This window comes from Poromitra crassiceps (assembly GCF_964638095.1).
Source record: "Poromitra crassiceps genome assembly, chromosome: 13".
NCBI classification, from domain to species: Eukaryota; Metazoa; Chordata; class Actinopteri; order Beryciformes; family Melamphaidae; genus Poromitra; species Poromitra crassiceps.
Genome location: NC_139644.1, coordinates 18,288,905 through 18,314,047, shown reverse-complemented (window position 1 = coordinate 18,314,047; position 25,143 = coordinate 18,288,905). Strand labels below are relative to the sequence as shown.

Sequence of the window (25,143 nt, the reverse complement as noted above, 5' to 3'; positions counted from 1 at the left end):
GTCTTGCTGAAGGATGAGGGCTTCAACTCTTCCACTTGCTCTCGCTCTGCTCTCTCTGTCTCTGTAGTCTTCAGAATCGTCTGCATGCACTTTGCACACATTTCACCTTTGACCTCTCACCCAGACCAATAGATAGGCCCTGACCCCATGACCTGTGAGAGTGCCGGAGAGGCTGGTGCTCTGGTTTGCGTCAGCTCACAGACACCAGTGTTTGCTATCTAAATATCACCCTGGTATCAACATTATGGTGTCAACATTATGGAGACATCTCACACACTCCATGTTTCCTTGTATGCTCCACTGCATTTTGTAGTTTTTAAAATATTTCATGTGTTGCTGAGTGAGTCATGACCTGGGCTGTTAATTAATTAACCAAACTGTTCGTCCATTTATTTTGTTTTTATTACAAATAACGTAATTTTGTGCTCAAAGTAAAAAAAAAGAAAAGAAATGTTGCTAAAAAAAGGGGTGATAACATATGACTCAATGGAAAAGATATGTAATACGTCATGTCATGACTGATGTATAAAATACTGATATAAATAGTTTGCATCAGCTAGCTGTTAGCTACGTTCTCAAAACGCTAGCCTGGTTAAAACCATCTGGATCTGTGAACTCACATTCTGTTTCATTCTGCTGTTCCATCTGGACTCCAAGCTGTACACAGTAATTTCAGTGGGTGGAAGTACTTGCCTTGACAGACAACTCATTCAGCCAATCAGCGTTGCCAAATCTAGTCCTTCAGCCAATCAATGTCAGATCCAGTCAAATCCAAATCCACTCAGAAGAATGGGGAAAACGTCTTTTCCATTGAGAAACTCTGCTGTTGCATACTCCTGTTCTTGCTTAATTGTTGTTTATGAGTCTATTTCTGCAATAACTGCACTTACGACTGACTATGTAAACTAGACGGACGTTGACAACATTACTGCTCGAGCCGCAGAGCCATGGAGGCAGCCATTACGTTTTCCTGATTTCCTGATTGGCCGGTTATGATGTCAACTATGAGGCACGTCCCTGATTGGTCCGTACACTTTGTCGTTTCTGAAAACGCCCGCCCCGGGCTGGAGGCCAGTCGGAACCGCAGAACGAAACAAAAGTGCAACAAAACACTGGTTAACAAAACCGTTAACCAGTTAGTCACCCTCTTTCCATTAAGCCCATCAGCTTTGATATCTGTTGGCCGGTTTGTTGATAATATAGCAAAATTGTGGCTTCTAAACGAATGTTTTTACGACGTACAGGTCAGCCATACTGTTTCCAGTCACTTCCGCTGTTAGTGCAGACAAAGAGTATATTGAAGGCAAGAGAGTGAGACGAAGCTGCTCTGCTTTTTTGACAAAAACGCTGCAGCCATGATGTTGTAGTGGAACAAACTATTAGCCTTCGGTTCTTATCAATGTAATGCGCAAATCAGATGATGTAGAAATATACAAATATATATTAGAACGTTTTCATAGAATACCAACAGTTATAGACGTAGGAAAGCTGAGTGGAGGGTGCCTTTAAGGCTGCCATCTTCTCACTCCTCTCTTCATTGCTGCCTGTTTCCTTGAACTTTTTCACATTACGGTATCTATCTATTAGGTATCTATGTATTGAATGTTTGTTGCTATGGAGAGCAGGTGCGTATAGCTTTGAGAAATGCGGTTTGAATTTGCAGACTTTCCATTTTTCTCCCAGTTTGTTTCTGCGATGTGTGTGTGACACACAGAGTACAGTAGTCATTCACAGCCAGGCCATGGCCCATAGGGAAATCATCTTCCTATCGACCGCATTCATCTCGCTGAGCTGTGGCATTTGCATCCAGCTTTGCGTTTTCTGGGTAATTTTATTTTTCTATTTTATTTTGTTTGTTTGCATGATGTCATCATCGTGGGACTTTGAATTATGTTCTGCCATGTGCATTATTTAGTCTAAACTACCTGGACCTAAACTACCTCTACCTGCAGCAGCTGAGACTAAAGGTGTAAATAGTTTGGTTGCCTAAATGATTACACCACTAAACTGACCATTGGCGTTTAAAGGCACACAATGGCACATATTCACAACAAAATGGGCTGTGTGTGGCGTGACTGGCAATATTGTCGGACACCTATAGTCGTCATGCAGTGAGAGTGAACTGGAGGGACAGAGACCTGGGCATTGTCTAACCTCTGTGAGACTGGGTGTGTTGTTGTATTGTCTGATCCATTACAGTGCTTTAATGACATAACAACATAATGACCCAGGACAATCTCCCTCCTTGTGATAATCCTCCTGTCACTCCCACAGTAAGGGCAGGGCACTCAACATACACTACACACACACACACACACACACACACACACACAGTAAGGGCAGGGCACTCAACATACACTACACACACGTCCATGTGATCTTCTGCTTTCGCTTTTCAGCCAAGCTGCTGGTATTTTTCGACTTTTCGACTCTTGACCAAAGGGCCTTCAAAAGAAAAGGAGCTGTTTTGTTCAGATATGTTTGTGTATGGATGTAGGTGCTGGTTTCATCTGGTCTGAATGCAGAGAAACCAGTTTCACGGAGGGCGTGTTTGTGTGTGTGTGTGTGTCTCAGGATAATGTTTGCTCTGATCTCGTTTACAGAAACAACAGTCCAAATAGATGACAGTCTTCAGCTTGTTACTGGTGGGTGCTACACCAAAAGAACAAGTTTTTCCTTTGTTTAATGTCGGTAGGTTTCTGGCTGCAGCGTTTCTTCACGTTACATTTGAAAACCGCCACACACACACACTCACACACACACTCGGGTGTATATCAGTTCGGTGAAGATGTCAAATAGAAAGTCTCACACAGAAGAAGCTTTGTCCAAAAACAAAGCCAGAGCTTCTCAAAGAGGAGGAAGAAAGAGTGTCAATGTATCTGGTAAACCTTGCATGATAATATCTGGGTTGGTATGTCATCATGTCCCACTGACCTTGATGCCTGCTGGCTGCTGATTGCTGGATCTGTTCACTAGCCGTGGCACGGCTCTGAAGAACCGACGTCGAATACACCAGAGTGTCATAGTTGCTGTCAGAAGGACACTTGATAGTGAGACAGTGCCAGCTATACTGAAGTGTACAGACGGGGAAGTGCAGCACTTTATACACTAGGAAGATGAATTTGCAACCAGTCTATCAATCTTATCACCGCATCCTCTGCCCTCTGGCCTTTTGAGTCACTCACTGGTTTTGCCAGGAGACGCACATACGAGCTTTTCCTCTCTTTGTGTTGGCCTTTTTTTTTTACCAACTCCAATTCTCTGGCTCTCTACCAGTGTAGGAATTGAGCCAGGGGCAAGCCGGGCAAAAACGTCCCAAGAGATCTAAGAATGCCCCTAAAAACATTGATCGAGGGGCAACAATTTCTGCCCAAGATTCAGATAATTTTATTTCCATTAAATTAATTTAATTTCCAGATGGTTGCCAGAAGAAGAACAGCGCTGTTGTTCACACTATGCTTTACCAACCTAATGCATTAATTACTTATTTTTAAGTGCCCCCAACATTTTGTAAATGCCCCCGTTTTCTAGACAGTGGAGGCAAGAGTTGCCACCAAAATATATTTTAAATGTCCTACACTGCTCTCTACATACACACAGATCTTCTATACACACAGATAGTCACACGATCGTGCTTCATTGAAGCCGGTTGTGCTCACTCACTCATATGATTATAGCTCTGGGGTGTACACGCCAGTTGTCTCAATCAAGCAGGTTTCTGCTGCACGTGAATGTGTCTTTTCTGTTCTGTTCTAACATCATATTATACACAATGACTGAAGAGAGACAGGAATAATAGAGTGGATGGTGACGCAGCCTGTTCCCTGTCCTATTTTAAGACTATTCAGAGCCATCATCCTATTTAACACCTCCAGCCTGGACATATTTGATGTTACTTTTTGCAGTGATCTCTCTGGTAGCTAGCAGTACTGTTTCCAAGAACGTCTCTGACTGCGTCTGTGTTTTTCTCTCTGTAGAGAATGTCTCTGACTGCGTCTGTGTTTTTCTGTGTCTGTAGAGAATGTCTCTGACTGTGTCTGTGTGTTTTTGTGTGTCTGTAGAGAATGTTTCTGACTGCGTCTGTGTGGTTTTGTCTCTGTAGATAATGTCTCTGACTATGTGTTTTTGTCTCTGTAGAGAATGTATATCTGACTGTCTGTGTGTTTTTGTCTCTCTGTAGAGAATGTCTCTGACTACGTCTGTTTTTGTCTCTCTGTAGAGAATGTCTCTGACTACGTCTGTTTTTGTCTCTCTGTAGAGAATGTGTATCTGGCTGTGTCTGTGTGTTTTTGTCTCTCTGTAGAGAATGTCTCTGACTGTGTCTGTGTGTTTTTGTCTCTCTGTAGAGAATGTGTATCTGGCTGTGTCTGTGTGTTTTTGTCTCTCTGTAGAGAACGTCTCTGACTGCGTCTGTGTGTTTTTGTCTCTCTGTAGAGAACGTCTCTGACTGCGTCTGTGTGTTTTTGTCTCTCTGTAGAGAATGTCTCTGACTGCGTCTGTGTGCTTTTTCTCTCTGTAGAGATTAGAATGTGTGTCTGTTTTTGTCTCTCTGTAGATAATGTATATCTGGCTGTGTCTGTGTTTTTGTCTCTCTGTAGAGAACGTCTCTGACTGCGTCTGTGTGTTTTTGTCTCTCTGTAGAGAATGTCTCTGACTGCGTCTGTGTGCTTTTTCTCTCTGTAGAGATTAGAATGTGTGTCTGTTTTTGTCTCTCTGTAGATAATGTATATCTGGCTGTGTCTGTGTTTTTGTCTCTCTGTAGAGAACGTCTCTGACTCTGTCTGTGTTTTTGTCTCTCTGTAGAGAATGTCTCTGACTGTGTCTGTGTGTTTTTGTCTCTATGTAGAGAATGTCTCTGACTGTGTCTGTGTGTTTTTGTCTCTGTAGAGAATGTCTCTGACTGCGTCTTGTGTGTTTTTGTCTCTCTGTAGAGAGAACGTCTCTGACTGCGTCTTGTGTGTTTTTGTCTCTCTGTAGAGAGAACGTCTCTGACTGTGTCTGTGTGTTTTTGTCTCTCTGTAGAGAGAACGTCTCTGACTGTGTCTGTGTGTTTTTGTCTCTCTGTAGAGAGAATGTCTCTGACTGTCTGTGTGTTTTTGTCTCTCTGTAGAGAGAACGTCTCTCTCGTAACGGACAAGCCCGTCTTTTATTGTCACACGAACACCACAATACATGCATGCGGCCACAACACACTCATGCTGACGGTGGCCGGTGAAAAGTGTCCTCTGCATTTAACCCATCCAGGCATGTCCTTTCCTCCGAGGGGCAGGCCAGGAGCAGTGGTCGCTTTCTCGTACAGCGCCCGGGGACCAACTTCGGGTGTTGTCGTCACTGGTCGGATGACGATGACAATCTGATCTTCTGCATGTTTTTAGTGGGGAGGTTATATACGGAGGAACCCCCTGGGGGGTACGGGGAGAACATGCAAACTCCACACAGAGAGAAAGGCCCTTACGACGAGATACCCCACCTGGGCAGTAGGCACTGAAGATATGGGGGGGAACACAACCACAGCGCTCACAGTGTCCCAGGCGAGAATCGAACTCAGGACCTTCTAACTGTGAGGCGACAGCGCTACCGACTGCGCCACCATACCCCCAGACACGTCTCTGACTGTGTCTGTGTGTTTTTGTCTCTCTGTAGAGAGAACGTCTCTGACTGCGTCTGTGTTTTTGTCTCTCTGTAGAGAATGTCCCCGTGGAGCTGCGCGAGCCGTTCTACTGTGACCAGTATGAGCAGGAGCACCTTAAACCGCCCGTCACGCGCCTGCTGCTGTCCTCGGAGCTCTACTGCCGCACATACAGCCTGTTGCTGGGGGAGACCGGGGCCGTGGCGCCCCCTAAAGACAACGCCACCCTGCTGCAGCTCCTCGCTAAGAGAGGCATGACCCCCAAAGACCAGGACACGCCGGTGACTGACGCAGACCTCCGGCACAAACCCATCAAAATGGTAAGTAACCAAAATGGTAAGGGTGCGGTGTTTCTGTAGGGACTTATGGTCTTTGGTTATGAAAAGAGTCAACAACGCATGGACGATTTCCATCACTCCACACCAGTCTGGCAGGCATGTGTGTGGATGACTATGGCCCTGTGTTTCTAGACCAGTCTAAGCTAGTGCTGGGTGATATGGACTAAAAATCATATCTAGGTATGTTTGGACTGAATGGCGATGCATGATATAATATATCTCTGTATTTCCTACAACAAAGTGGGCTAAATTGTAGCCCAAGTGGAAGTGATCTAAGTTGTAAGTCAAATCCACGTGCGATCTCACAAGCACTTTTATTAAAACAAGTCATCAACAACAACATCACTAGGTGTTATAAGGGTACTGGTTATTTTATTTTTATTTTTTGGGGGTTATTTTCTTGTTGCTTTTCCATGTGTGTGAGTGTGTAAATATGCGTATATAATGAGTATTGTAGTCATATATTTAGATAAATATATGAATGTGTGTGTATATTAATATGTATATATGTATACATGTTATTGTATGATGTGTATATATTATATTTATATTTTTTTTTATATATTATTATATAATCTGAAACAGAATTACTAGTAAATATTACACAGTAGTATATAGACAGGGTTAGACCAGGAAGCTTGTTATTATTTATTATTTATGGAGAAGGGGTGGGAGTTAATAAGTTTTACTTCTTCCCACTCCTTTTCGAATATGTATATATTCTATTTTTCTTTGTTTCTGAAATGGCTTTTATTTATTATTTTGCTTTCATATTCGAAATAAACACTTCAATCAATCAATCAAGACTGTGATCGAAAGAAACTGCAAAGACAGGGTTTGTCAGGTGCTTTCACAAAATATTTACCAAATGACAGTTTTTGATCAATAATGATCACTCATGTGGATATAATGACTAAGTGGGTAAAGACAAATAATAGAACAGCTAGAAGAGTCTGGTAAGTTCAGAAAATGACATCACTTTACTGTAACGTTAATGCAGCCTTTAAAACCAGGAGAAGACAACACTCATCATCACAAGTGTTATATATACAGTATAATAAGTGTTTTATAAGTTATGCCATATCACAATATTACGATATCCAAAATCGAAGACAATATCTAGTCTCATATTACGATATAGTATAATTATATAACGTTGATATATTGCCCACCCTAGTGGAAGCAGTGAGCGCGTCTTCTCATGGGAACCCAGAGACACTAGCAGCCTTGGGGCTATATTATCAAAGCAAAGGGGGTCGGCTGGTCTGGGCTTGTGGATGCAGGGACTTGTTTATGCTTTGATTCAAGGGATTAAAGGACATCAAAAAGACCCCCACCCATTCCAAGCCAGCCCCCACACCCCCCCCTCGCTGCCCCCAGCTGATCCCTGAGTGTGAGTGCCTCCAGCTGGGAGGAGGACTAGAGCGGTCAGGGTGACATGGGGGGACGAGCAGGGTGCGGGATGGAGGGATGGAGGGATGGAGGGAGGGAGGGAGAGCCTGCAGAGGGATACTAATAGGTGGTCCAGATCAGACTGGGAACAATGGCTGAACAGTTCTGCTGAAACTGGAGATGTGTGGAGAGAACACTCTGGGCTGGCCCAACCAGGTGAATCAAGAGAAACTGGTTTGTCTTCTCGGCTCACTCACGACAATGAATCTCTCTTGTCTCCTGCTCACTCTAGTACACTCGCTGGTATAATATGGTCCAAAATCCCCCAGCCTTTCATATTAACCCATTGATACCTGATGCAGCATTTGTGTGTGTATCCCTTTAAGACCGGGAACCGCGTTAACGGGGATAAGGGATACGCACACAAATGAGGGATATACACGCAAATGCTGCATCAGGTATCAATGGGTTAAGACAACCAAGTTTATTTTCAAATGAGCTCTGTAATTGCCTGTGAGAAGGGAAACGCTGTCGGCTTTGATGGAGCAACTGCTTTCCTGCTTCAGTCGTCAGTAGGGGTGTCACAATATATCGTCCCACGAAATTTCGCGATAGTAAAACGTCACGATATGTATCGTTGAGATGAAATCTCATATCGCAAAAAAAAAAAAAAAAAAAAAAAAAAAATCCAAAACTTTTTTTTTTTCTTTTTTCAAAAATAGACTAAGAAACGTCTTTGTTTGTTGAAGTTCAATGTGTGGAAAGTAGTTCAGTTGAACAAGTCTCTGAAGAGACACATGAGAAGTTATACAGGAGAGAAACCATTTAATTGAGTTTCTGGCAAAACTGTTTACTTGACAGGAAAAACTGGAGATGCATAAAAAATAGACTAAGAAAAGTCTTGTTGTTTGAGTTTGAAGAAAAACTGAAGATGCATAATGAGAATTTATACTACTGATAAACATTTTAGTTCAAAGTAAATCTAAGTGACGGTGTAACTCATTCTATTTCAAGATAAGCCTTATCTCCAATCTCATGTTTTTTCTAGTTGTTATTGTAATAACAATTTCCCACAACAGCATGTTTTGTATCTGTGCATTTCAAATAAAATACTACTTTTCCAGTCATATATTGTTATTATTCAAGTTTAAAAAAATATTGTTAAAATCGTATCGTATCGTATCGTTATCGTGAACCCAGTATCGTGATACGTATCGTATCGTGAACTGAGTGTATCGTGACACCCCTAGTCGTCAGTCTCGCTGTGACCTGATTTTGAAGTGTTCAGTACAGTTCCTCCCTTCCTTCGTATAGATCATTGTCTTCATTATGCAGCGGCCGGCATCTAGCCTCATCTCCTCAGCCATTTTTGTTTCTGCACACAGGCTGTGTTTTGAAGGCCAAGGAGCGGCACGCACGCACGCGCGCACACACACACAACACACACACACAGTCTCCATGGATCCGTAGAGAGTATCCCCGTGTAGTGAGGTGGAAGCTGTCTGCTTCGCTGCCTCTGACTAATAGCCATTGCAGCAGGTGTGGCTCCGCTGGTGCTATAGTGATGATGAGCGTGTGTGTGTGTGTGTGTGTGTGTGTGTGTGTGTGTGTGTGTGTGTGTGTGTGTGTGTGTGTGTGTGTGTGTGTGTGTGTGTGTGTGTGTGTGTGTGTGTGTGTGTGTGTGTGTGTGTGTGTGTGTGTGTGTGTGTGTGGAGGTGGTTCCCCCAAGAAAAGTTTTTAGGCCCAGTGGCAACTTGTCTCAACGCCAGACGTTACTGCATAGCACTACAGATCTCTCTCTGGGTCTGGGACACTTCTAGCTCCAAACTGATGTCGGAATCCTGGCCAGTGATTGGTTCCCTCGAAATCCTGGGGGCACTAATCAGTGACGACTTTAACAATCAGGCATGCCCACCCAATCTGACTCTTGACTTTTGAAAACAACGCACTCTCTCATTGGTGCTACGACCTGTCAGTCATTCAATATTGACCCCCCCCCCCCCCCCCCCCCCAGACCCGCCCCCAAAACAGCAGCAGGGGCTGCAAAGTGGCACAGACTCATTGATCTAGTATGCAGAGTGCAGGGATTCAAGGTAATATTTCAGTCTGGGGAGATACTAGTTAGCAAGTGTCTTCTGACGGGCCCGGTGCGAGCCACCGACAGACTGATGGCAGCATTAACGTAGGATCTTATGGTTTCTATGACAACAGAATCACGGACGGAATCGTGGAATTGAGAATTTTAAAAAGCTATGACACAGCTTCCGTGTGTGTGTGTGTGTGTGTGTGTATTTGTCTACTTGCTTGCGTGTGGCTCAGCTCTGGGTGCTACTGCTAGGACAGACCATGGAGCATCTCAACTATCAAAGCCCTGTCGCTAAACACTCCACGCTGGCTGTTCCAGCTGCTGCTGCCTGGCTCTGTGGCAGCTCTGTGGCAGCTCTGTGGCAGCTCTGTGGCAGCTCTGTGGCAGCACTGTGGCAGCTCTGTGGCAGCACTGTGGCAGCTCTGTGGCAGCACTGTGGCAGCTCTGTAGCAGCCAGGCAGGGAAAGTGGGTCATGCAGCGGCAGCATTAAGGATGGAGAAGCCATGTGGACCTCGGCCAGTAAACGGCTTTGGAACAGCAGCAATCTGCTGCAGCATCGCTTCATATTAAAGCTCCACACATCTGTGTCAAACAAACACATGGCATAATAACAACGCACGCACTGTAGTGTTAGTGTGTATATGCAGACACAAGTCACAAACGCTGAAGTCCTGCCGTGCTTTTTGCCGACAGCCAAACACATTTTATTTCTTAAAATAATGACTCTGTGCCACACATCTAAATCATCAGCCCAGGCTGTGCCATACATCTAAATCATCAGCCCAGGCTGTGCCATACATCTAAATCATCAGCCCAGGCTGTGCCATACATCTAAATCATCAGCCCAGGCTGTGCCATACATCTAAATCATCAGCCCAGGCTGTGCCATACATCTAAATCATCAGCCCAGGCTGTGCCATACATCTAAATCATCAGCCCAGGCTGTGCCATACATCTAAATCATCAGCCCAGGCTGTGCCATACATCTAAATCCACCAGTGGAGGGTTCTCCTGAAAGGGCAGCTTTGTCGACGGCGCTTCCTGAGGCTTCCCTGGAGTCGTGCCTCCATGTCTCTCCCGCTCGCTGCCTGTCTCATACTGAGAGCTGTCCCTCTGCTGGTGGCCCCGCCCCCATCACTCAGATTGAGGATAAAGATCTGTGAAGATTAGCGATAATCTGCCATCCAGACTGAACGTCATCATCCACCACCAGCGCATGATGACGTGACACACCAGAGAGATGACCACTGACTCACTAACATCTCTGCAAACGTCAAACCAACTTGTGGCATTTATCGTTTGCTGTGAAGCTGCTGTGTAATAATAATGATTTATTTCAAATACACCGTTATGGATTACTCTAGAGAAGTCTGTGAGTTGGGGTTATGCATCCGTTGTTCCCACCGTGACAAAGTAAGCCATGTGGCCATAATAATGCGGCTAACCCCTGTTGGTTTTAGATAGGCACTGACACAAGTCTTAAAATCACACCGCTGTGTTGGCAGCTTTTCGCTCAAGTGAGCGTCAATCAAGATCTTAGGTGAAACGTGAAGCGGCAGACTGGATCCCCGGATCAGGACTGCTAAACATCATCTCACAACATTCGCTCTGCCGTCGGCCTCAGCTGAGGGGAAGCCACTGTGGGCTGAGAGTCGTTAAACTGCTCTTTGAGATGAGACAATGGCAGCAATTTTGCCAGATGACATCATTGACCTCGAAATGTGGTGTTTATATGAAAAAGCACGCTATCCCAAAATGGGTTTGGCGTAATGCAGACCTGCATTTCGGTATGCCAGTGTTCAGAGAAGTTAAACCATGTGCTTTGAGAGGACCTCCTGTCCAACACGCCCTGCTGGGCCCCAGACCTGCCTGATCCCCCCTCCCCCTCCCCCTCCCCCTCCCCCTCAGTAGGCAGCAGGCACTAGGCTGTGGGGGGGGGGAGGAGGGTTAAGTCATATTTCAGACATAATCAGATTTTGCCTTCATCATAATCTCACTTAATGTTCAGTGAGATGCCTTTGCATTCTTAGTTTGACTCTGTGGTTGACATGTGCAAGCAGATTTGCCAAATAAGGCCGTACGTAATGGGTTAGTGTTGATGGGGTTAATTGATGGAGCATTAATTTGTCCTCTGCCTGTCACATGACTCTGAGGGGGACTGACTCTCTGCCTGTCAGTGTCACATGACTCTGAGGGGGACTGACTCTCTGCCTGTCAGTGTCACATGACTCTGAGGGGGACTGACTCTCTGCCTGTCAGTGTCACATGACTCTGAGGGGGACTGACTCTCTGCCTGTCAGTGTCACATGACTCTGAGGGGGACTGACTCTTTGCCGGCTGGAGGTTTCCAGGCGGAGAGCCGGCACTAAGCCGGGCGCACCGAGCAGCACCGCTGCGGTGCGGTCAGGCTTGTGTTGAGGAGATGCATTGTGGGTCGGCTCGTTGGTCGTCATGGTGATCTGGCAGGCTCTGAGCTGTGTGCTCCAGAGTTGCTCCTCGCTCCCCTCTCATTAGGGAAACTTGTGATTTGGCTTAGCGAGCTCGCCAGGGTCGACGGCGGGAAATCCACTAACCCCCCCCCCCCCTCTCTCTCTCCTTCCCCCCTTCATTCCTCTCTTTTGTCATGAATTACCCTCCTCTCCTCCTCTGAATAATGACTGTACAGCACAACAACAGGGCAGGACACTTTCACTCACTCTGTCAGTCTCGTTTTCTCTCTGATCATCTCCTTTCACATCGTGGCTTCATTCCCACATACTTTGTGACGAGATCACCGTAAAAATATGTCGCCTACCTTTTTATTAACTAACTTTATTAAGAGTTTCTCATTCTGTGAGTTTGGAAAGTGCAGCTGTTGCTCAGGTAACGGTAGGATTGAGCTCAACATCCATGTATTCTGAATCCGATATAGCGTGTGATCTCTGCCAAGCTATGGTGCTCTCTGAATCAGTCACATCCTGCGTTGGCTCTGCCCAGCCTTCATGGCAGCACCTCTTTCTGCAAGGCCCTCAGTCCTGGGCCCTATATCAGGCAACATGTCCCCCCCTCTGCAGTCTGCACTGACTGCAGACATCTCCACTGAACAGACAGGCCATGTCTCACAGACATGCAGTACGTGCAGCATCCCGTTCTCTTGGCAACAGTCTTGACAGGCGAGCCCGGGCCACACTGCTCCCAGGGGACTGACTGCAGCACAGAGCACATCCTTGGAGCCCCGGTCCAATGCCATCTGACAGACCTTTGCTGGCACCGCCCGCACTGCCTGGCCCGGGCCGGGCCTGCCCCAGTGTCGGGCCCGGGCCTGCCCAGGTCAGCACTTTATATCAAGGTTGAGTAGACAGCAGCAGCAGTGTAGCAGTCAGCCCTCAGCTGGGGCAGCGTAAGACGTGACAGTCAGAATGTCTGCTGGCCTCTGAGGGGGGATTTGTAAAGTGCTAAATGGCAACAGGCGCCGATTTGCACAGATTAGGCTCAAACCTGAAGATTGGGGGATTTGAAGGAATGGCCCCATGACAAGAATGTGTTGTTTGTGACCTGCCTGTCCTCTCTCCTGGCCAGAGTTAATTATTATAACAGGGAACTTGTTGCTGTTAGCCAATAGTGAAGAGGGAGGGGGCTGCTGTGTTGGATGGCAACGCGTGTATATGATGTAGAACACAGTGACACAGATAGAGGAGACAGAACGTGTGTGTATATGATGTAGAACACAGTGACACAGATAGAGGAGACAGAACGTGTGTATATGATGTAGAACACAGTGACACAGATAGAGGAGACAGAACGTGTGTATATGATGTAGAACACAATGACACAGATAGAGGAGACAGAACGTTCAAATCCATGGATCACAAAGTGCTTTACATACAGGAAATAAAAACAGATTTATAGCAGGTTCGTTCGTTCAAAATTTAGCCAACAAGTACACAAAAAGCAGGCTAGAAAAACGTCAACCGGCACAAACTGCAACAGGTACATAACACAATAGCATGTGAAGGAACAACACATAAAACAACAAAAATTAAAACCAATCAGGCAACACAAATAAAAATAAAAGAAGCGAGTGGGATAAAATTAATAAAAGGCTTGTTTAAATAAATAGGTTTTAAGAAGTGATTTAAAAGTGGACACTGAGTCTGCCAATCTCATACCTAGGGGGAGGCGATTCCACAGTGTTGGCGCTATGGACGAGAAAGCCCGCTCACCTTTTGTTCTGAGTCTGGTTCGGGGGACAATTAACAGTCCTTGGTCCGATGACCTGAGTGGCCTTACTGAATTATATGGCTTCAGGAGTTCAGAGATGTAGCGAGGGGCTAGGCCTCGCAAAGCTTTAAAAGTGATTAAGTTGTCACCATATAACACTGTTTTGAATGAAACAACAGCTCCTATTCGTTGCTAAACGTTAATCTACTAATCCACCACCCATTTACAATAGCAATAAGTAAAAGCCAGTGGGATAAATGGTGAAATGTATTCTGATCTATATCCCATTTTGTGATTTAAATTTATTTGCGATTAATTGTTCAGCTCTAAATAAAAGTTCAGTGACAGCAAAAAAAATAATAAAAAAGGAATGCAATCAACGATAGAGGAGACAGAACGTGTTTATATGATGTAGAACACAGTGACACAGATAGAGGAGACAGAACGTGTGTATATGATGTAGAACACAGTGACACAGATGGAGGAGACAGAACGTGTGTATATGATGTAGAACACAGTGACACAGATAGAGGAGACAGAACGTGTGTATATGATGTAGAACACAGTGACACAGATAGAGGAGACAGAACGTGTGTATATGATGTAGAACACAGTGACACAGATAGAGGAGACAGAACGTGTGTATATTATGTAGAACACAGTGACACAGATAGAGGTGACAGAACGTGTGTATATGATGTAGAACACAGTGACACAGATAGAGGAGACAGAACGTGTGTATATGATGTAGAACACAGTGACACAGATAGAGGAGACAGAACGTGTTTATATGATGTAGAACACAGTGACACAGATAGAGGAGACAGAACGTGTGTATATGATGTAGAACACAGTGACACAGATAGAGCAGACAGAACGTGTGTATATGATGTAGAACACAGTGACACAGATAGAGGAGACAGAACGTGTGTATATGATGTAGTACACAGTGACACAGATAGAGGAGACAGAACGTGTGTATATGATGTAGAACACAGTGACACAGATAGAGGAGACAGAACGTGTGTATATGATGTAGAACACAGTGACACAGATAGAGGAAACAGAACGTGTTTATATGATGTAGAACACAGTGACACAGATAGAGGAGACAGAACGTGTTTATATGATGTAGAACACAGTGACACAGATAGAGGAGACAGAACGTGTGTGTATGATGTAGTACACAGTGACACAGATGGAGGAGACAGAACGTGTGTATATGATGTAGAACACAGTGACACAGATAGAGGAGACAGAACGTGTGTATATGATGTAGAACACAGTGACACAGATAGAGGAGACAGAACGTGTGTATATGATGTAGAACACAATGACACAGATAGAGGAGACAGAACGTGTGTATATGATGTAGAACACAGTGACACAGATAGAGGAGACAGAACGTGTGTATATGATGTAGAACACAGTGACACAGATAGAGGAGACAGAACGTGTTTATATGATGTAGAACACAGTGACACAGATAGAGGAGACAGAACGTGTTTATATGATGTAGAACACAGTGACACAGATAGAGGAGACAGAACGTGTGTGTATGATGTAGTACACAGTGACACAGATGGAGGAGACAGAACGTGTGTATATGATGTAGAACACAGTGACACAGATAGAGGAGACAGAACGTGTGTATATGATGTAGAACACAGTGACACAGATAGAGGAGACAGAACGTGTGTATATGATGTAGAACACAATGACACAGATAGAGGAGACAGAACGTGTGTATATGATGTAGAACACAGTGACACAGATAGAGGAGACAGAACGTGTGTATATGATGTAGAACACAGTGACAGATAGAGGAGACAGAACGTGTGTATATGATGTAGAACACAGTGACACAGATGGAGGAGACAGAACGTGTGTATATGATGTAGAACACAGTGACACAGATAGAGGAGACAGAACGTGTGTATATGATGTAGAACACAGTGACACAGATAGAGGAGACAGAACGTGTGTATATGATGTAGAACACAGTGACACAGATAGAGACAGAACGTGTGTGTATGATATAGAACACAGTGACACAGATAGAGACAGAACGTGTGTATATGATGTAGAACACAGTGACACAGATAGAGGAGACAGAACGTGTGTATATGATGTAGAACACAGTGACACAGATAGAGACAGAACGTGTGTATATGATGTAGAACACAGTGACACAGATAGAGACAGAACGTGTGTATATGATGTAGAACACAGTGACACAGATAGAGGAGACAGAACGTGTGTATATGATGTAGAACACAGTGACACAGATAGAGGAGACAGAACGTGTGTGTATGATGTAGAACACAGTGACACAGATAGAGGAGACAGAACGTGTGTGTATGATGTAGAACACAGTGACACAGATAGAGGAGACAGAACGTGTGTGTATGATGTAGAACACAGTGACACAGATAGAGGAGACAGAACGTGTGTGTATGATGTAGTACACAGTGACACAGATAGAGGAGACAGAACGTGTGTGTATGATGTAGAACACAGTGACACAGATAGAGGAGACAGAACGTGTGTGTATGATGTAGAACACAGTGACACAGATAGAGGAGACAGAACGTGTGTGTATGATGTAGAACACAGTGACACAGATAGAGGAGACAGAACGTGTGTGTATGATGTAGAACACAGTGACACAGATAGAGACAGAACGTGTGTATATGATGTAGAACACAGTGACACAGATAGAGGAGACAGAACGTGTGTATATGATGTAGAACACAGTGACACAGATAGAGGAGACAGAACGTGTTTATATGATGTAGAACACAGTGACACAGATAGAGGAGACAGAACGTGTGTATATGATGTAGAACACAGTGACACAGATAGAGGAGACAGAACGTGTGTATATGATGTAGAACACAGTGACACAGATAGAGGAAACAGAACGTGTTTATATGATGTAGAACACAGTGACACAGATAGAGGAGACAGAATGTGTTTATATGATGTAGAACACAGTGACACAGATAGAGGAGACAGAACGTGTGTGTATGATGTAGTACACAGTGACACAGATGGAGGAGACAGAACGTGTGTATATGATGTAGAACACAGTGACACAGATAGAGGAGACAGAACGTGTGTATATGATGTAGAACACAGTGACACAGATAGAGGAGACAGAACGTGTGTATATGATGTAGAACACAGTGACACAGATAGAGGAGACAGAACGTGTGTATATGATGTAGAACACAATGACACAGATAGAGGAGACAGAACGTGTGTATATGATGTAGAACACAGTGACACAGATAGAGGAGACAGAACGTGTTTATATGATGTAGAACACAGTGACACAGATAGAGGAGACAGAACGTGTTTATATGATGTAGAACACAGTGACACAGATAGAGGAGACAGAACGTGTGTGTATGATGTAGTACACAGTGACACAGATAGAGGAGACAGAACGTGTGTATATGATGTAGAACACAGTGACACAGATAGAGGAGACAGAACGTGTTTATATGATGTAGAACACAGTGACACAGATAGAGGAGACAGAACGTGTGTATATGATGTAGAACACAGTGACACAGATAGAGGAGACAGAACGTGTGTATATGATGTAGAACACAGTGACACAGATAGAGGAGACAGAACGTGTGTATATGATGTAGAACACAGTGACACAGATAGAGACAGAACGTGTGTATAGGATGTAGAACACAGTGACACAGATAGAGGAGACAGAACGTGTGTATATGATGTAGAACACAGTGACACAGATAGAGACAGAACGTGTGTATATGATGTAGAACACAGTGACACAGATAGAGGAGACAGAACGTGTTTATATGATGTAGAACACAGTGACACAGATAGAGGAGACAGAACGTGTGTATATGATGTAGAACACAGTGACACAGATAGAGACAGAACGTGTGTATATGATGTAGAACACAGTGACACAGATAGAGACAGAACGTGTGTATATGATGTAGAACACAGTGACACAGATAGAGGAGACAGAACGTGTGTGTATGATGTAGAACACAGTGACACAGATAGAGGAGACAGAACGTGTGTGTATGATGTAGAACACAGTGACACAGATAGAGGAGACAGAACGTGTGTGTATGATGTAGAACACAGTGACACAGATAGAGGAGACAGAACGTGTGTGTATGATGTAGTACACAGTGACACAGATAGATGAGACAGAACGTGTGTGTATGATGTAGAACACAGTGACACAGATAGAGGAGACAGAACGTGTGTGTATGATGTAGAACACAGTGACACAGATAGAGGAGACAGAACGTGTGTGTATGATGTAGAACACAGTGACACAGATAGAGGAGACAGAACGTGTGTGTATGATGTAGAACACAGTGACACAGATAGAGACAGAACGTGTGTATATGATGTAGAACACAGTGACACAGATAGAGGAGACAGAACGTGTGTATATGATGTAGAACACAGTGACACAGATAGAGGAGACAGAACGTGTTTATATGATGTAGAACACAGTGACACAGATAGAGGAGACAGAACGTGTGTATATGATGTAGAACACAGTGACACAGATAGAGGAGACAGAACGTGTGTACATGATGTAGAACACAGTGACACAGATAGAGGAGACAGAACGTGTGTATATGATGTAGAACACAGTGACACAGATAGGAGACGGAACGTGTGTATATGATGTAGAACACAGTGACGCAGATAGAGGAGACAGAACGTGTGTATATGATGTAGAACACAGTGACACAGATAGAGGTGACAGAACGTGTGTATATGATGTAGAACACAGTGACACAGATAGAGCAGACAGAACGTGTTTATATGATGTAGAACACAGTGACACAGATAGAGGTGACAGAACGTGTGTATATTATGTAGAACACAGTGACACAGATAGAGGTGACAGAACGTGTGTACATGATGTAGAACACAGTGACACAGATAGAGGAGACAGAACGTGTGTATAGGATGTAGAACACAGTGACACAGATAGAGCAGACAGAACGTGTGTATATGATGTAGAACACAGTGACACAGATGGAGGAGACAGAACGTGTGTATATGATGTAGAACACAGTGACACAGATAGAGGAGACAGAACGTGTGTATATGATGTAGAACACAGTGACACAGATAGAGGAGACAGAACGTGTGTATATTATGTAGAACACAGTGACACAGATAGAGGAGACAGAACGTGTGTATATGATGTAGAACACAGTGACACAGATAGAGGAGACAGAACGTGTGTATATGATGTAGAACACAGTGACACAGATAGAGGAGACAGAACGTGTGTATAGGATGTAGAACACAGTGACACAGATAGAGCAGACAGAACGTGTGTATATGATGTAGAACACAGTGACACAGATGGAGGAGACAGAACGTGTGTATTAGGGGTGGGACAAAATATCGATACCCACGTTATCGCGATATTTCCACCCGCGATACGTTATCGATACACTGGCGCCAAGTATCGATATGTTTTTTTTTTTTTTTTTTTTTAATAAACAGGCTAAAATATTATGCTGTGTGTGGTAGTTGAAACATAGTTTCAAGTTGACTTTATTTATGTTTGTAGTTGAAACAAAAACATAACTACTGTAGGCTACATGAATGGAAATGTTTGATCATTAATATCTACTTTTAGAAATTATATAGGTAGGTAGGTAGGTTATATAGGTTTTCTTGTTTTAATAGTAATAATAAAAAGACTTAATGTGTAACTTTTCCTCCGTGGTATCGAAAATGGTATGAGTGAGTGAGTGAACTCAGAGAGTTCATGTCAATTCTGCTAATAAATGCATAATACATGATTTTTTGCCTTCAGAGGTATTTTTTTCACTTGTTACACAGGTATCGTGATGTATCGTCTTCCAATATATCGCAGTATCGCAGTATCGCAGTATCGTGATATATCGTTATCGAGGGCCAAGTATCGTGACGATATCGTATCGTGAGCTACTCAGCGATTCCCACCCCTAGTGTGTATATGATGTAGAACACAGTGACACAGATAGAGGAGACAGAACGTGTGTATATGATGTAGAACACAGTGACACAGATAGAGCAGACAGAACGTGTGTATATGATGTAGAACACAGTGACACAGATAGAGGAGACAGAACGTGTGTATATGATGTAGAACACAGTGACACAGATGGAGGAGACAGAACGTGTGTATATGATGTAGAACACAGTGACACAGATAGAGGAGACAGAACGTGTGTATATGATGTAGAACACAGTGACACAGATAGAGGAGACAGAACGTGTGTATATGATGTAGAACACAGTGACACAGATAGAGGAGACAGAACGTGTGTGTATATGATGTAGAACACAGTGACACAGATAGAGGAGACAGAACGTGTGTATGATGTAGAACACAGTGACACAGATAGAGGAGACAGAACGTGTTTATATGATGTAGAACACAGTGACACAGATAGAGGAGACAGAACGTGTGTATATGATGTAGAACACAGTGACACAGATAGAGGAGACAGAACGTGTTTATATGATGTAGAACACAGTGACACAGATAGAGGAGACAGAACGTGTGTATATGATGTAGAACACAGTGACACAGATAGAGGAGACAGAACATGTGTATATGATGTAGAACACAGTGACACAGATAGAGGAGACAGAACGTGTTTATATGATGTAGAACACAGTGACACAGATAGAGGAGACAGAACGTGTTTATATGATGTAGAACACAGTGACACAGATAGAGGAGACAGAACGTGTGTATATGATGTAGAACACAGTGACACAGATAGAGGAGACAGAACGTGTGTACATGATGTAGAACACAGTGACACAGATAGAGGAGACAGAACGTGTGTATATGATGTAGAACACAGTGACACAGATAGGAGACGGAACGTGTGTATATGATGTAGAACACAGTGACACAGATAGAGGAGACAGAACGTGTGTATATGATGTAGAACACAGTGACACAGATAGAGGAGACAGAACGTGTGTATATGATGTAGAACACAGTGACACAGATAGAGGAGACAGAACGTGTGTATATGATGTAGAACACAGTGACACAGATAGAGGAGACAGAACGTGTGTATATGATGTAGAACACAGTGACACAGATAGAGGAGACGGATAGATAAGAGGGATTTTACACTGACCGGTTTGTAGAATAATAAACAGAGTAATCAAAAGTCATTCCAATCAGGAAGTATGTCAAGTTGTGAAATGTATAATAAGGCCTCTATGTCCTAAGCTCATGTTAGCTCAATTCGTTTGAGCTGTGACCACCAGCAGCTAGTACAGTATACAGTAAGTCTCTTAGGCAGTGCACATGTGAAGACTCCATGAGCTGGCTGCTGCCGACTAAGTCAATTTAGCGTCCAGACTAGTCACAGCTTATCACAAATTACGTGCTCGTTTCTTTCCCCTATGTTAGCGTCTAACATCTCACCCAGCTCTGCAGCTCTGTGACTTTGTTGAAGCCTCAGTGAGCTTTAGTCTAGTGGAGGCTGACAGAATCACAAACAACTTTACTTGCCAAGTACATTGCATGCACATGACAAGAACACAAATAAGAAAATTGTAAACACGAATTGTATTGTAAATAAGAAATTACATTGTGACAATTAACACCATGGTATTTCTGAAGGACAGAGAAGTGCAAATCTTTAGTAGTGAGGAGGATTTAGTGATCATCAAAATACTATCCTATAATAAGAATGCTGTGTGTGTGTGTGTGTGTGTGTGTGTGTGTGTGTGTGTGTGTGTGTGTGTGTGTGTGTGTGTGTGTGTGTGTGTGTGTGTGTGTGTGTGTGCGCGCGTGCGTGTGCAAAGAGCACCCCTGCGGGTGACCTAACGCCAATGGAGTCTGGTTTTTTATTAGGTAATTAGGGCCAATTAATTGCAGAACAGCTTAATGACCAAATTTGGCCATTCTGCACAATGGCTGCGCAGCCTCCACCGCACGAATCAGCCGGCAGTCTGGCTGCAGTGAAGCGAGTTGACTTGAGGAGCTGTCAGAGGAGCAACCCTACAGCTCCAAAGAGAGGGAAATTGTAATTTTTCAAAATGTGGGTTTCACAAATCCGATCGCGGCAGTACATCAAACACATATAGGCACGTTTTGTTTCTGTTGGGGGGGGGGGGGTATTTTGCACGCGCGGGTATCGATTCCGCTAGTATCAGTAAAAGGGTACAGGTGCCTCTTGTAAAGTTAGGCCAGGAGTGCAAAATGACTAAGGGGGATGAGTTGACAGGAGGTGGCGGTGGGGATAGGTGGTGTCCAATGTCAGAGATGCTCTGGGAATAGAGGTGGAGGGGGGGGGGGGGTGGAAGTCTGTGTGACACACAGGGGAAATCCTGAAGACTCTGCTAGCAGCTCTGGTCTACACTCGTCCTTTAGACCTCCTGTCCTCAATCCCAACTTAGGGGGCTGAGTGTTTCCTCTGCTCTTACTAACTCTCTGGCTCTTATTGTTAGTATTCACTTCCACTCCACCTTTTTAGGTCAAAGGTTACTCCAGCTGGTGGTGGCGAATAGCTATCAGACATAAACAGGTGAACCGCTTGATTTTACCTGCAAATTGAGAGGCTGGTTCGCTGGAAGTGTAAATAAAGTGCACTTGAAATTGTTCAAATATTTGAGCTGGTTGGCAGCAGCACTGTGGAGGTTAGACGTGTAAAGTACTATGGTAAAAAAGAATAGCATGCGTCAAAGTGGAGGTGGTAGCTTGAGGCCCCACGGAGCACAACAACTAATGAGTTTAACTCATGTTTACAAGAGTTAAGGCGCTCTCTCTCTCTCTCTCTCTCTCGCTCTTTCTCTCTCTCTCTCTCTCTCTTTCTCTGTCTCCCTCCCCCTCTCTCCCTGCCTCTCTCTCTCTCCCTCTCTCCCTCCCCCTCTCTCCCTGCCTCTCTCTCTCTCTCTCTGACTGAGCTGATAATGGTGTTGGTGTGCTTTAATGGACTCTGGTCATTAGAAAGGTCTCTGTAATGGACTCTGTCTAGGAAAGAAAAAGCACTCATGTCTGTTGGATGGAACAGCTCAGGTTGTTAATTTAATGTGTAGACAAGAGCGTGATTGTTTGACAGTTGTGTTGGTGTGGAGGGAGGAAGTTAAGTAAGGTTGTGCTTCTGAAACACACAAAGACACTGTCACTGTCCCAGGGTAGTGCAGCGGTAGATTCCTGCCTACTAACACGAGGGTCGCAGGTTCGAACCCCCCTTGTGTTACCTCCAGCTTGATCGGGCGTCCATACAGGCACAATAGGTTGTTGTGCCTGCAGGTGGAGGAGGCTGGATTAAGTGTATACTATGTGTCCTCCCACGCGCTATGTTCTGCTACTGAAACTCCTCGCTGTCAGGTGAAAAGAAGTGGCTGGCGACTGCACATCTATCGGAGGAAGCGTGTGCTAGTCTACAACTCTCCCCCAGATCGGCAGAGGGGGTGGAGGAGCAACAACCAGGACAGCAGGAGGAATTGGACAAATCCAAACCAAAAGAGACTGTCATGCACACTCTGCAACTGCAACAAGGATGTGGGCTACCTGTGTCTGACAGAGAATGCAGCTCCTTAGAAGTGTCCCCTGGTGAAGCAGTCACAGCACCTCCTTCTGTTCTCTCCTGTCACATGAGTCACACAGTCACATTTCACTGCGCAGCAGAGGGAGCAGGAGGAGACAGAGGAATGACAGTCCTTTGGATTGGGAGGCATGTGTTTGTTATCATCATTATGTTGATCCATTGCCTCCTTAATGACTGCAGGTCCAAAGTTCAGCCACACACATGGAGACATGTGCTCGCTTAGTACTGAGGACTCCCACACCACTTCCCATCTTGTCAGTGTGTTTCTGCTGACTCAGAGCTGGCCCCTGGAGCCCCCCAGAGGCTGCGGGCGGTATAACCTCAGTGCTGCAGTAGTGAGCGATTCCCTTCTCCTCTGGTCTCCTCTGAGCCGTGCCCTGCCAGAGCAGTAGAAATGTCACTGGCCAAGCATGATTACGTTACGCTGTAATTGATTGATGCCGTAAACGCTGTGTGACTGGTCCTTGGCCCTGACTGTTCCTCTCCTCTCTCCCATATGATTGGCTCAGAGTGCCCACCTGGCGGTGATGGATGCCCTGATGGCGGTGGGCGCCATGGAGACGGTGACTGCGGCGAAGACGTGCGGCGCGGCGGAGCGGATGGGCGCAGCGTCCAGCTGGGAGGAGGCTCTGCTTCATTGGGTTAACGGGGTAAGGAGCAGGCCGGAGATGAGACGCGTCTGTGTTTCTGTCCAGCATGCATCTGTTTTTCTTCAGAAACATGATTACAGCATTTCAGAAATCCAGTATGTCCAAAAAAAAGTGACTACAACACAATGTATTGTCAGATCTGCTAAGCAATGCTATTTCTCTATTTCTCTCTCAGTTAAACCAGAAGCTGAGGGAGTGTACAGAAGGAGCCCAGATTGACCCATCTCAGGCCAGTACAGAGCCCCAGCCTGTTCAGCCCTCTGTGAGTTCTCAGTTACACATCCAGTCTATCTCAAACTCTCGCCACAAATCATCATGATCCAAAAACACGTGATAATCTCTCTGGGATTATTATGCACTTTACTCTTACATAAAACATTTATTTTTAAGCACATGGAAGTGCAGTGTATTAAAGGAGTAGTTCACCCAAAAATTAAGCTTCTGTCATCTACTCACCCTCAAAAGTCATAAAAGTGGTCCTCGTTTGTGACTATTATCTTGCTGAACACAAACTTCGCTGTTTCATAAAGTTTTGTAAACCACAGACCTTATTTCACGCATACAGAAGTCCCATTCACTTTTCCCCTCACAAACCAGCCTGGTGGTGATTCCTGGTGTAAGCCTACAAAAAGACATCATCCCTGCGTTACTCTATTGTTGATCAGAGGTTCTGCTAGACTTTTTCCTTGTCCTTCATGATGATGGTCAGGGTTGTAAAAATGCCATCATCATCATCAATTATTACCCATCATTTTCTTAAATGTTTTTAATGAGAATGAGACCAATTTAATGTAATACCATTTAATTTTCAGAAACTATCAATCACAATGACATTTAGGCCTAATATACAGAAGAAGAAACTTAGATTATGCCTTTAGGAGAGAGAAGATTACAAGATATCGATCGTGCAGTCACTTTTCATGTCGGCACACAAGAAGCCCGCACACGGTGAGATTCCTTCGATAAGCCTCTCAAGTATGAACGATGCAATTTAGACAATTTCAGTTAAAATATGAACAAGCCATTTACAAGAAATTAAATTGAACTCAACTGACCTGCTGTAGCCTGAGTGAACTCAAACCTTCCTCCTCGTCTGCACAACTTAAACCGGGTGGTTGGCTCGCTTGTGCGTAACCAATCAATCAATCAACCGCAAGCTGCAGAGATGGCTTTGCCTGGCTCCGACTGACGGCTTCATGACCATTTCAATTTGGTTCTGAAGGCTGAATCTGCGCTAAATTGCCAAGA

At 44.4% G+C, this 25,143-nt stretch overlaps 1 protein-coding gene across 1 annotated transcript in view; it reads left to right on the top strand.

Annotated features, from left to right (window-relative positions):
• The window catches only part of camsap3 (calmodulin regulated spectrin-associated protein family, member 3), a gene marked incomplete at its 5' end in the record, with an annotated part of 38,650 nt that overhangs the window by 5,473 nt on the left and 8,034 nt on the right, over positions 1-25,143 (top strand). The window contains 3 exons of the mRNA XM_083648783.1: positions 5,687-5,949; positions 23,755-23,895; positions 24,071-24,157. Of these exons, the coding sequence (XP_083504909.1) occupies positions 5,687-5,949; positions 23,755-23,895; positions 24,071-24,157 (491 nt within the window). The remainder of the gene's footprint in view (positions 1-5,686; positions 5,950-23,754; positions 23,896-24,070; positions 24,158-25,143) is intronic.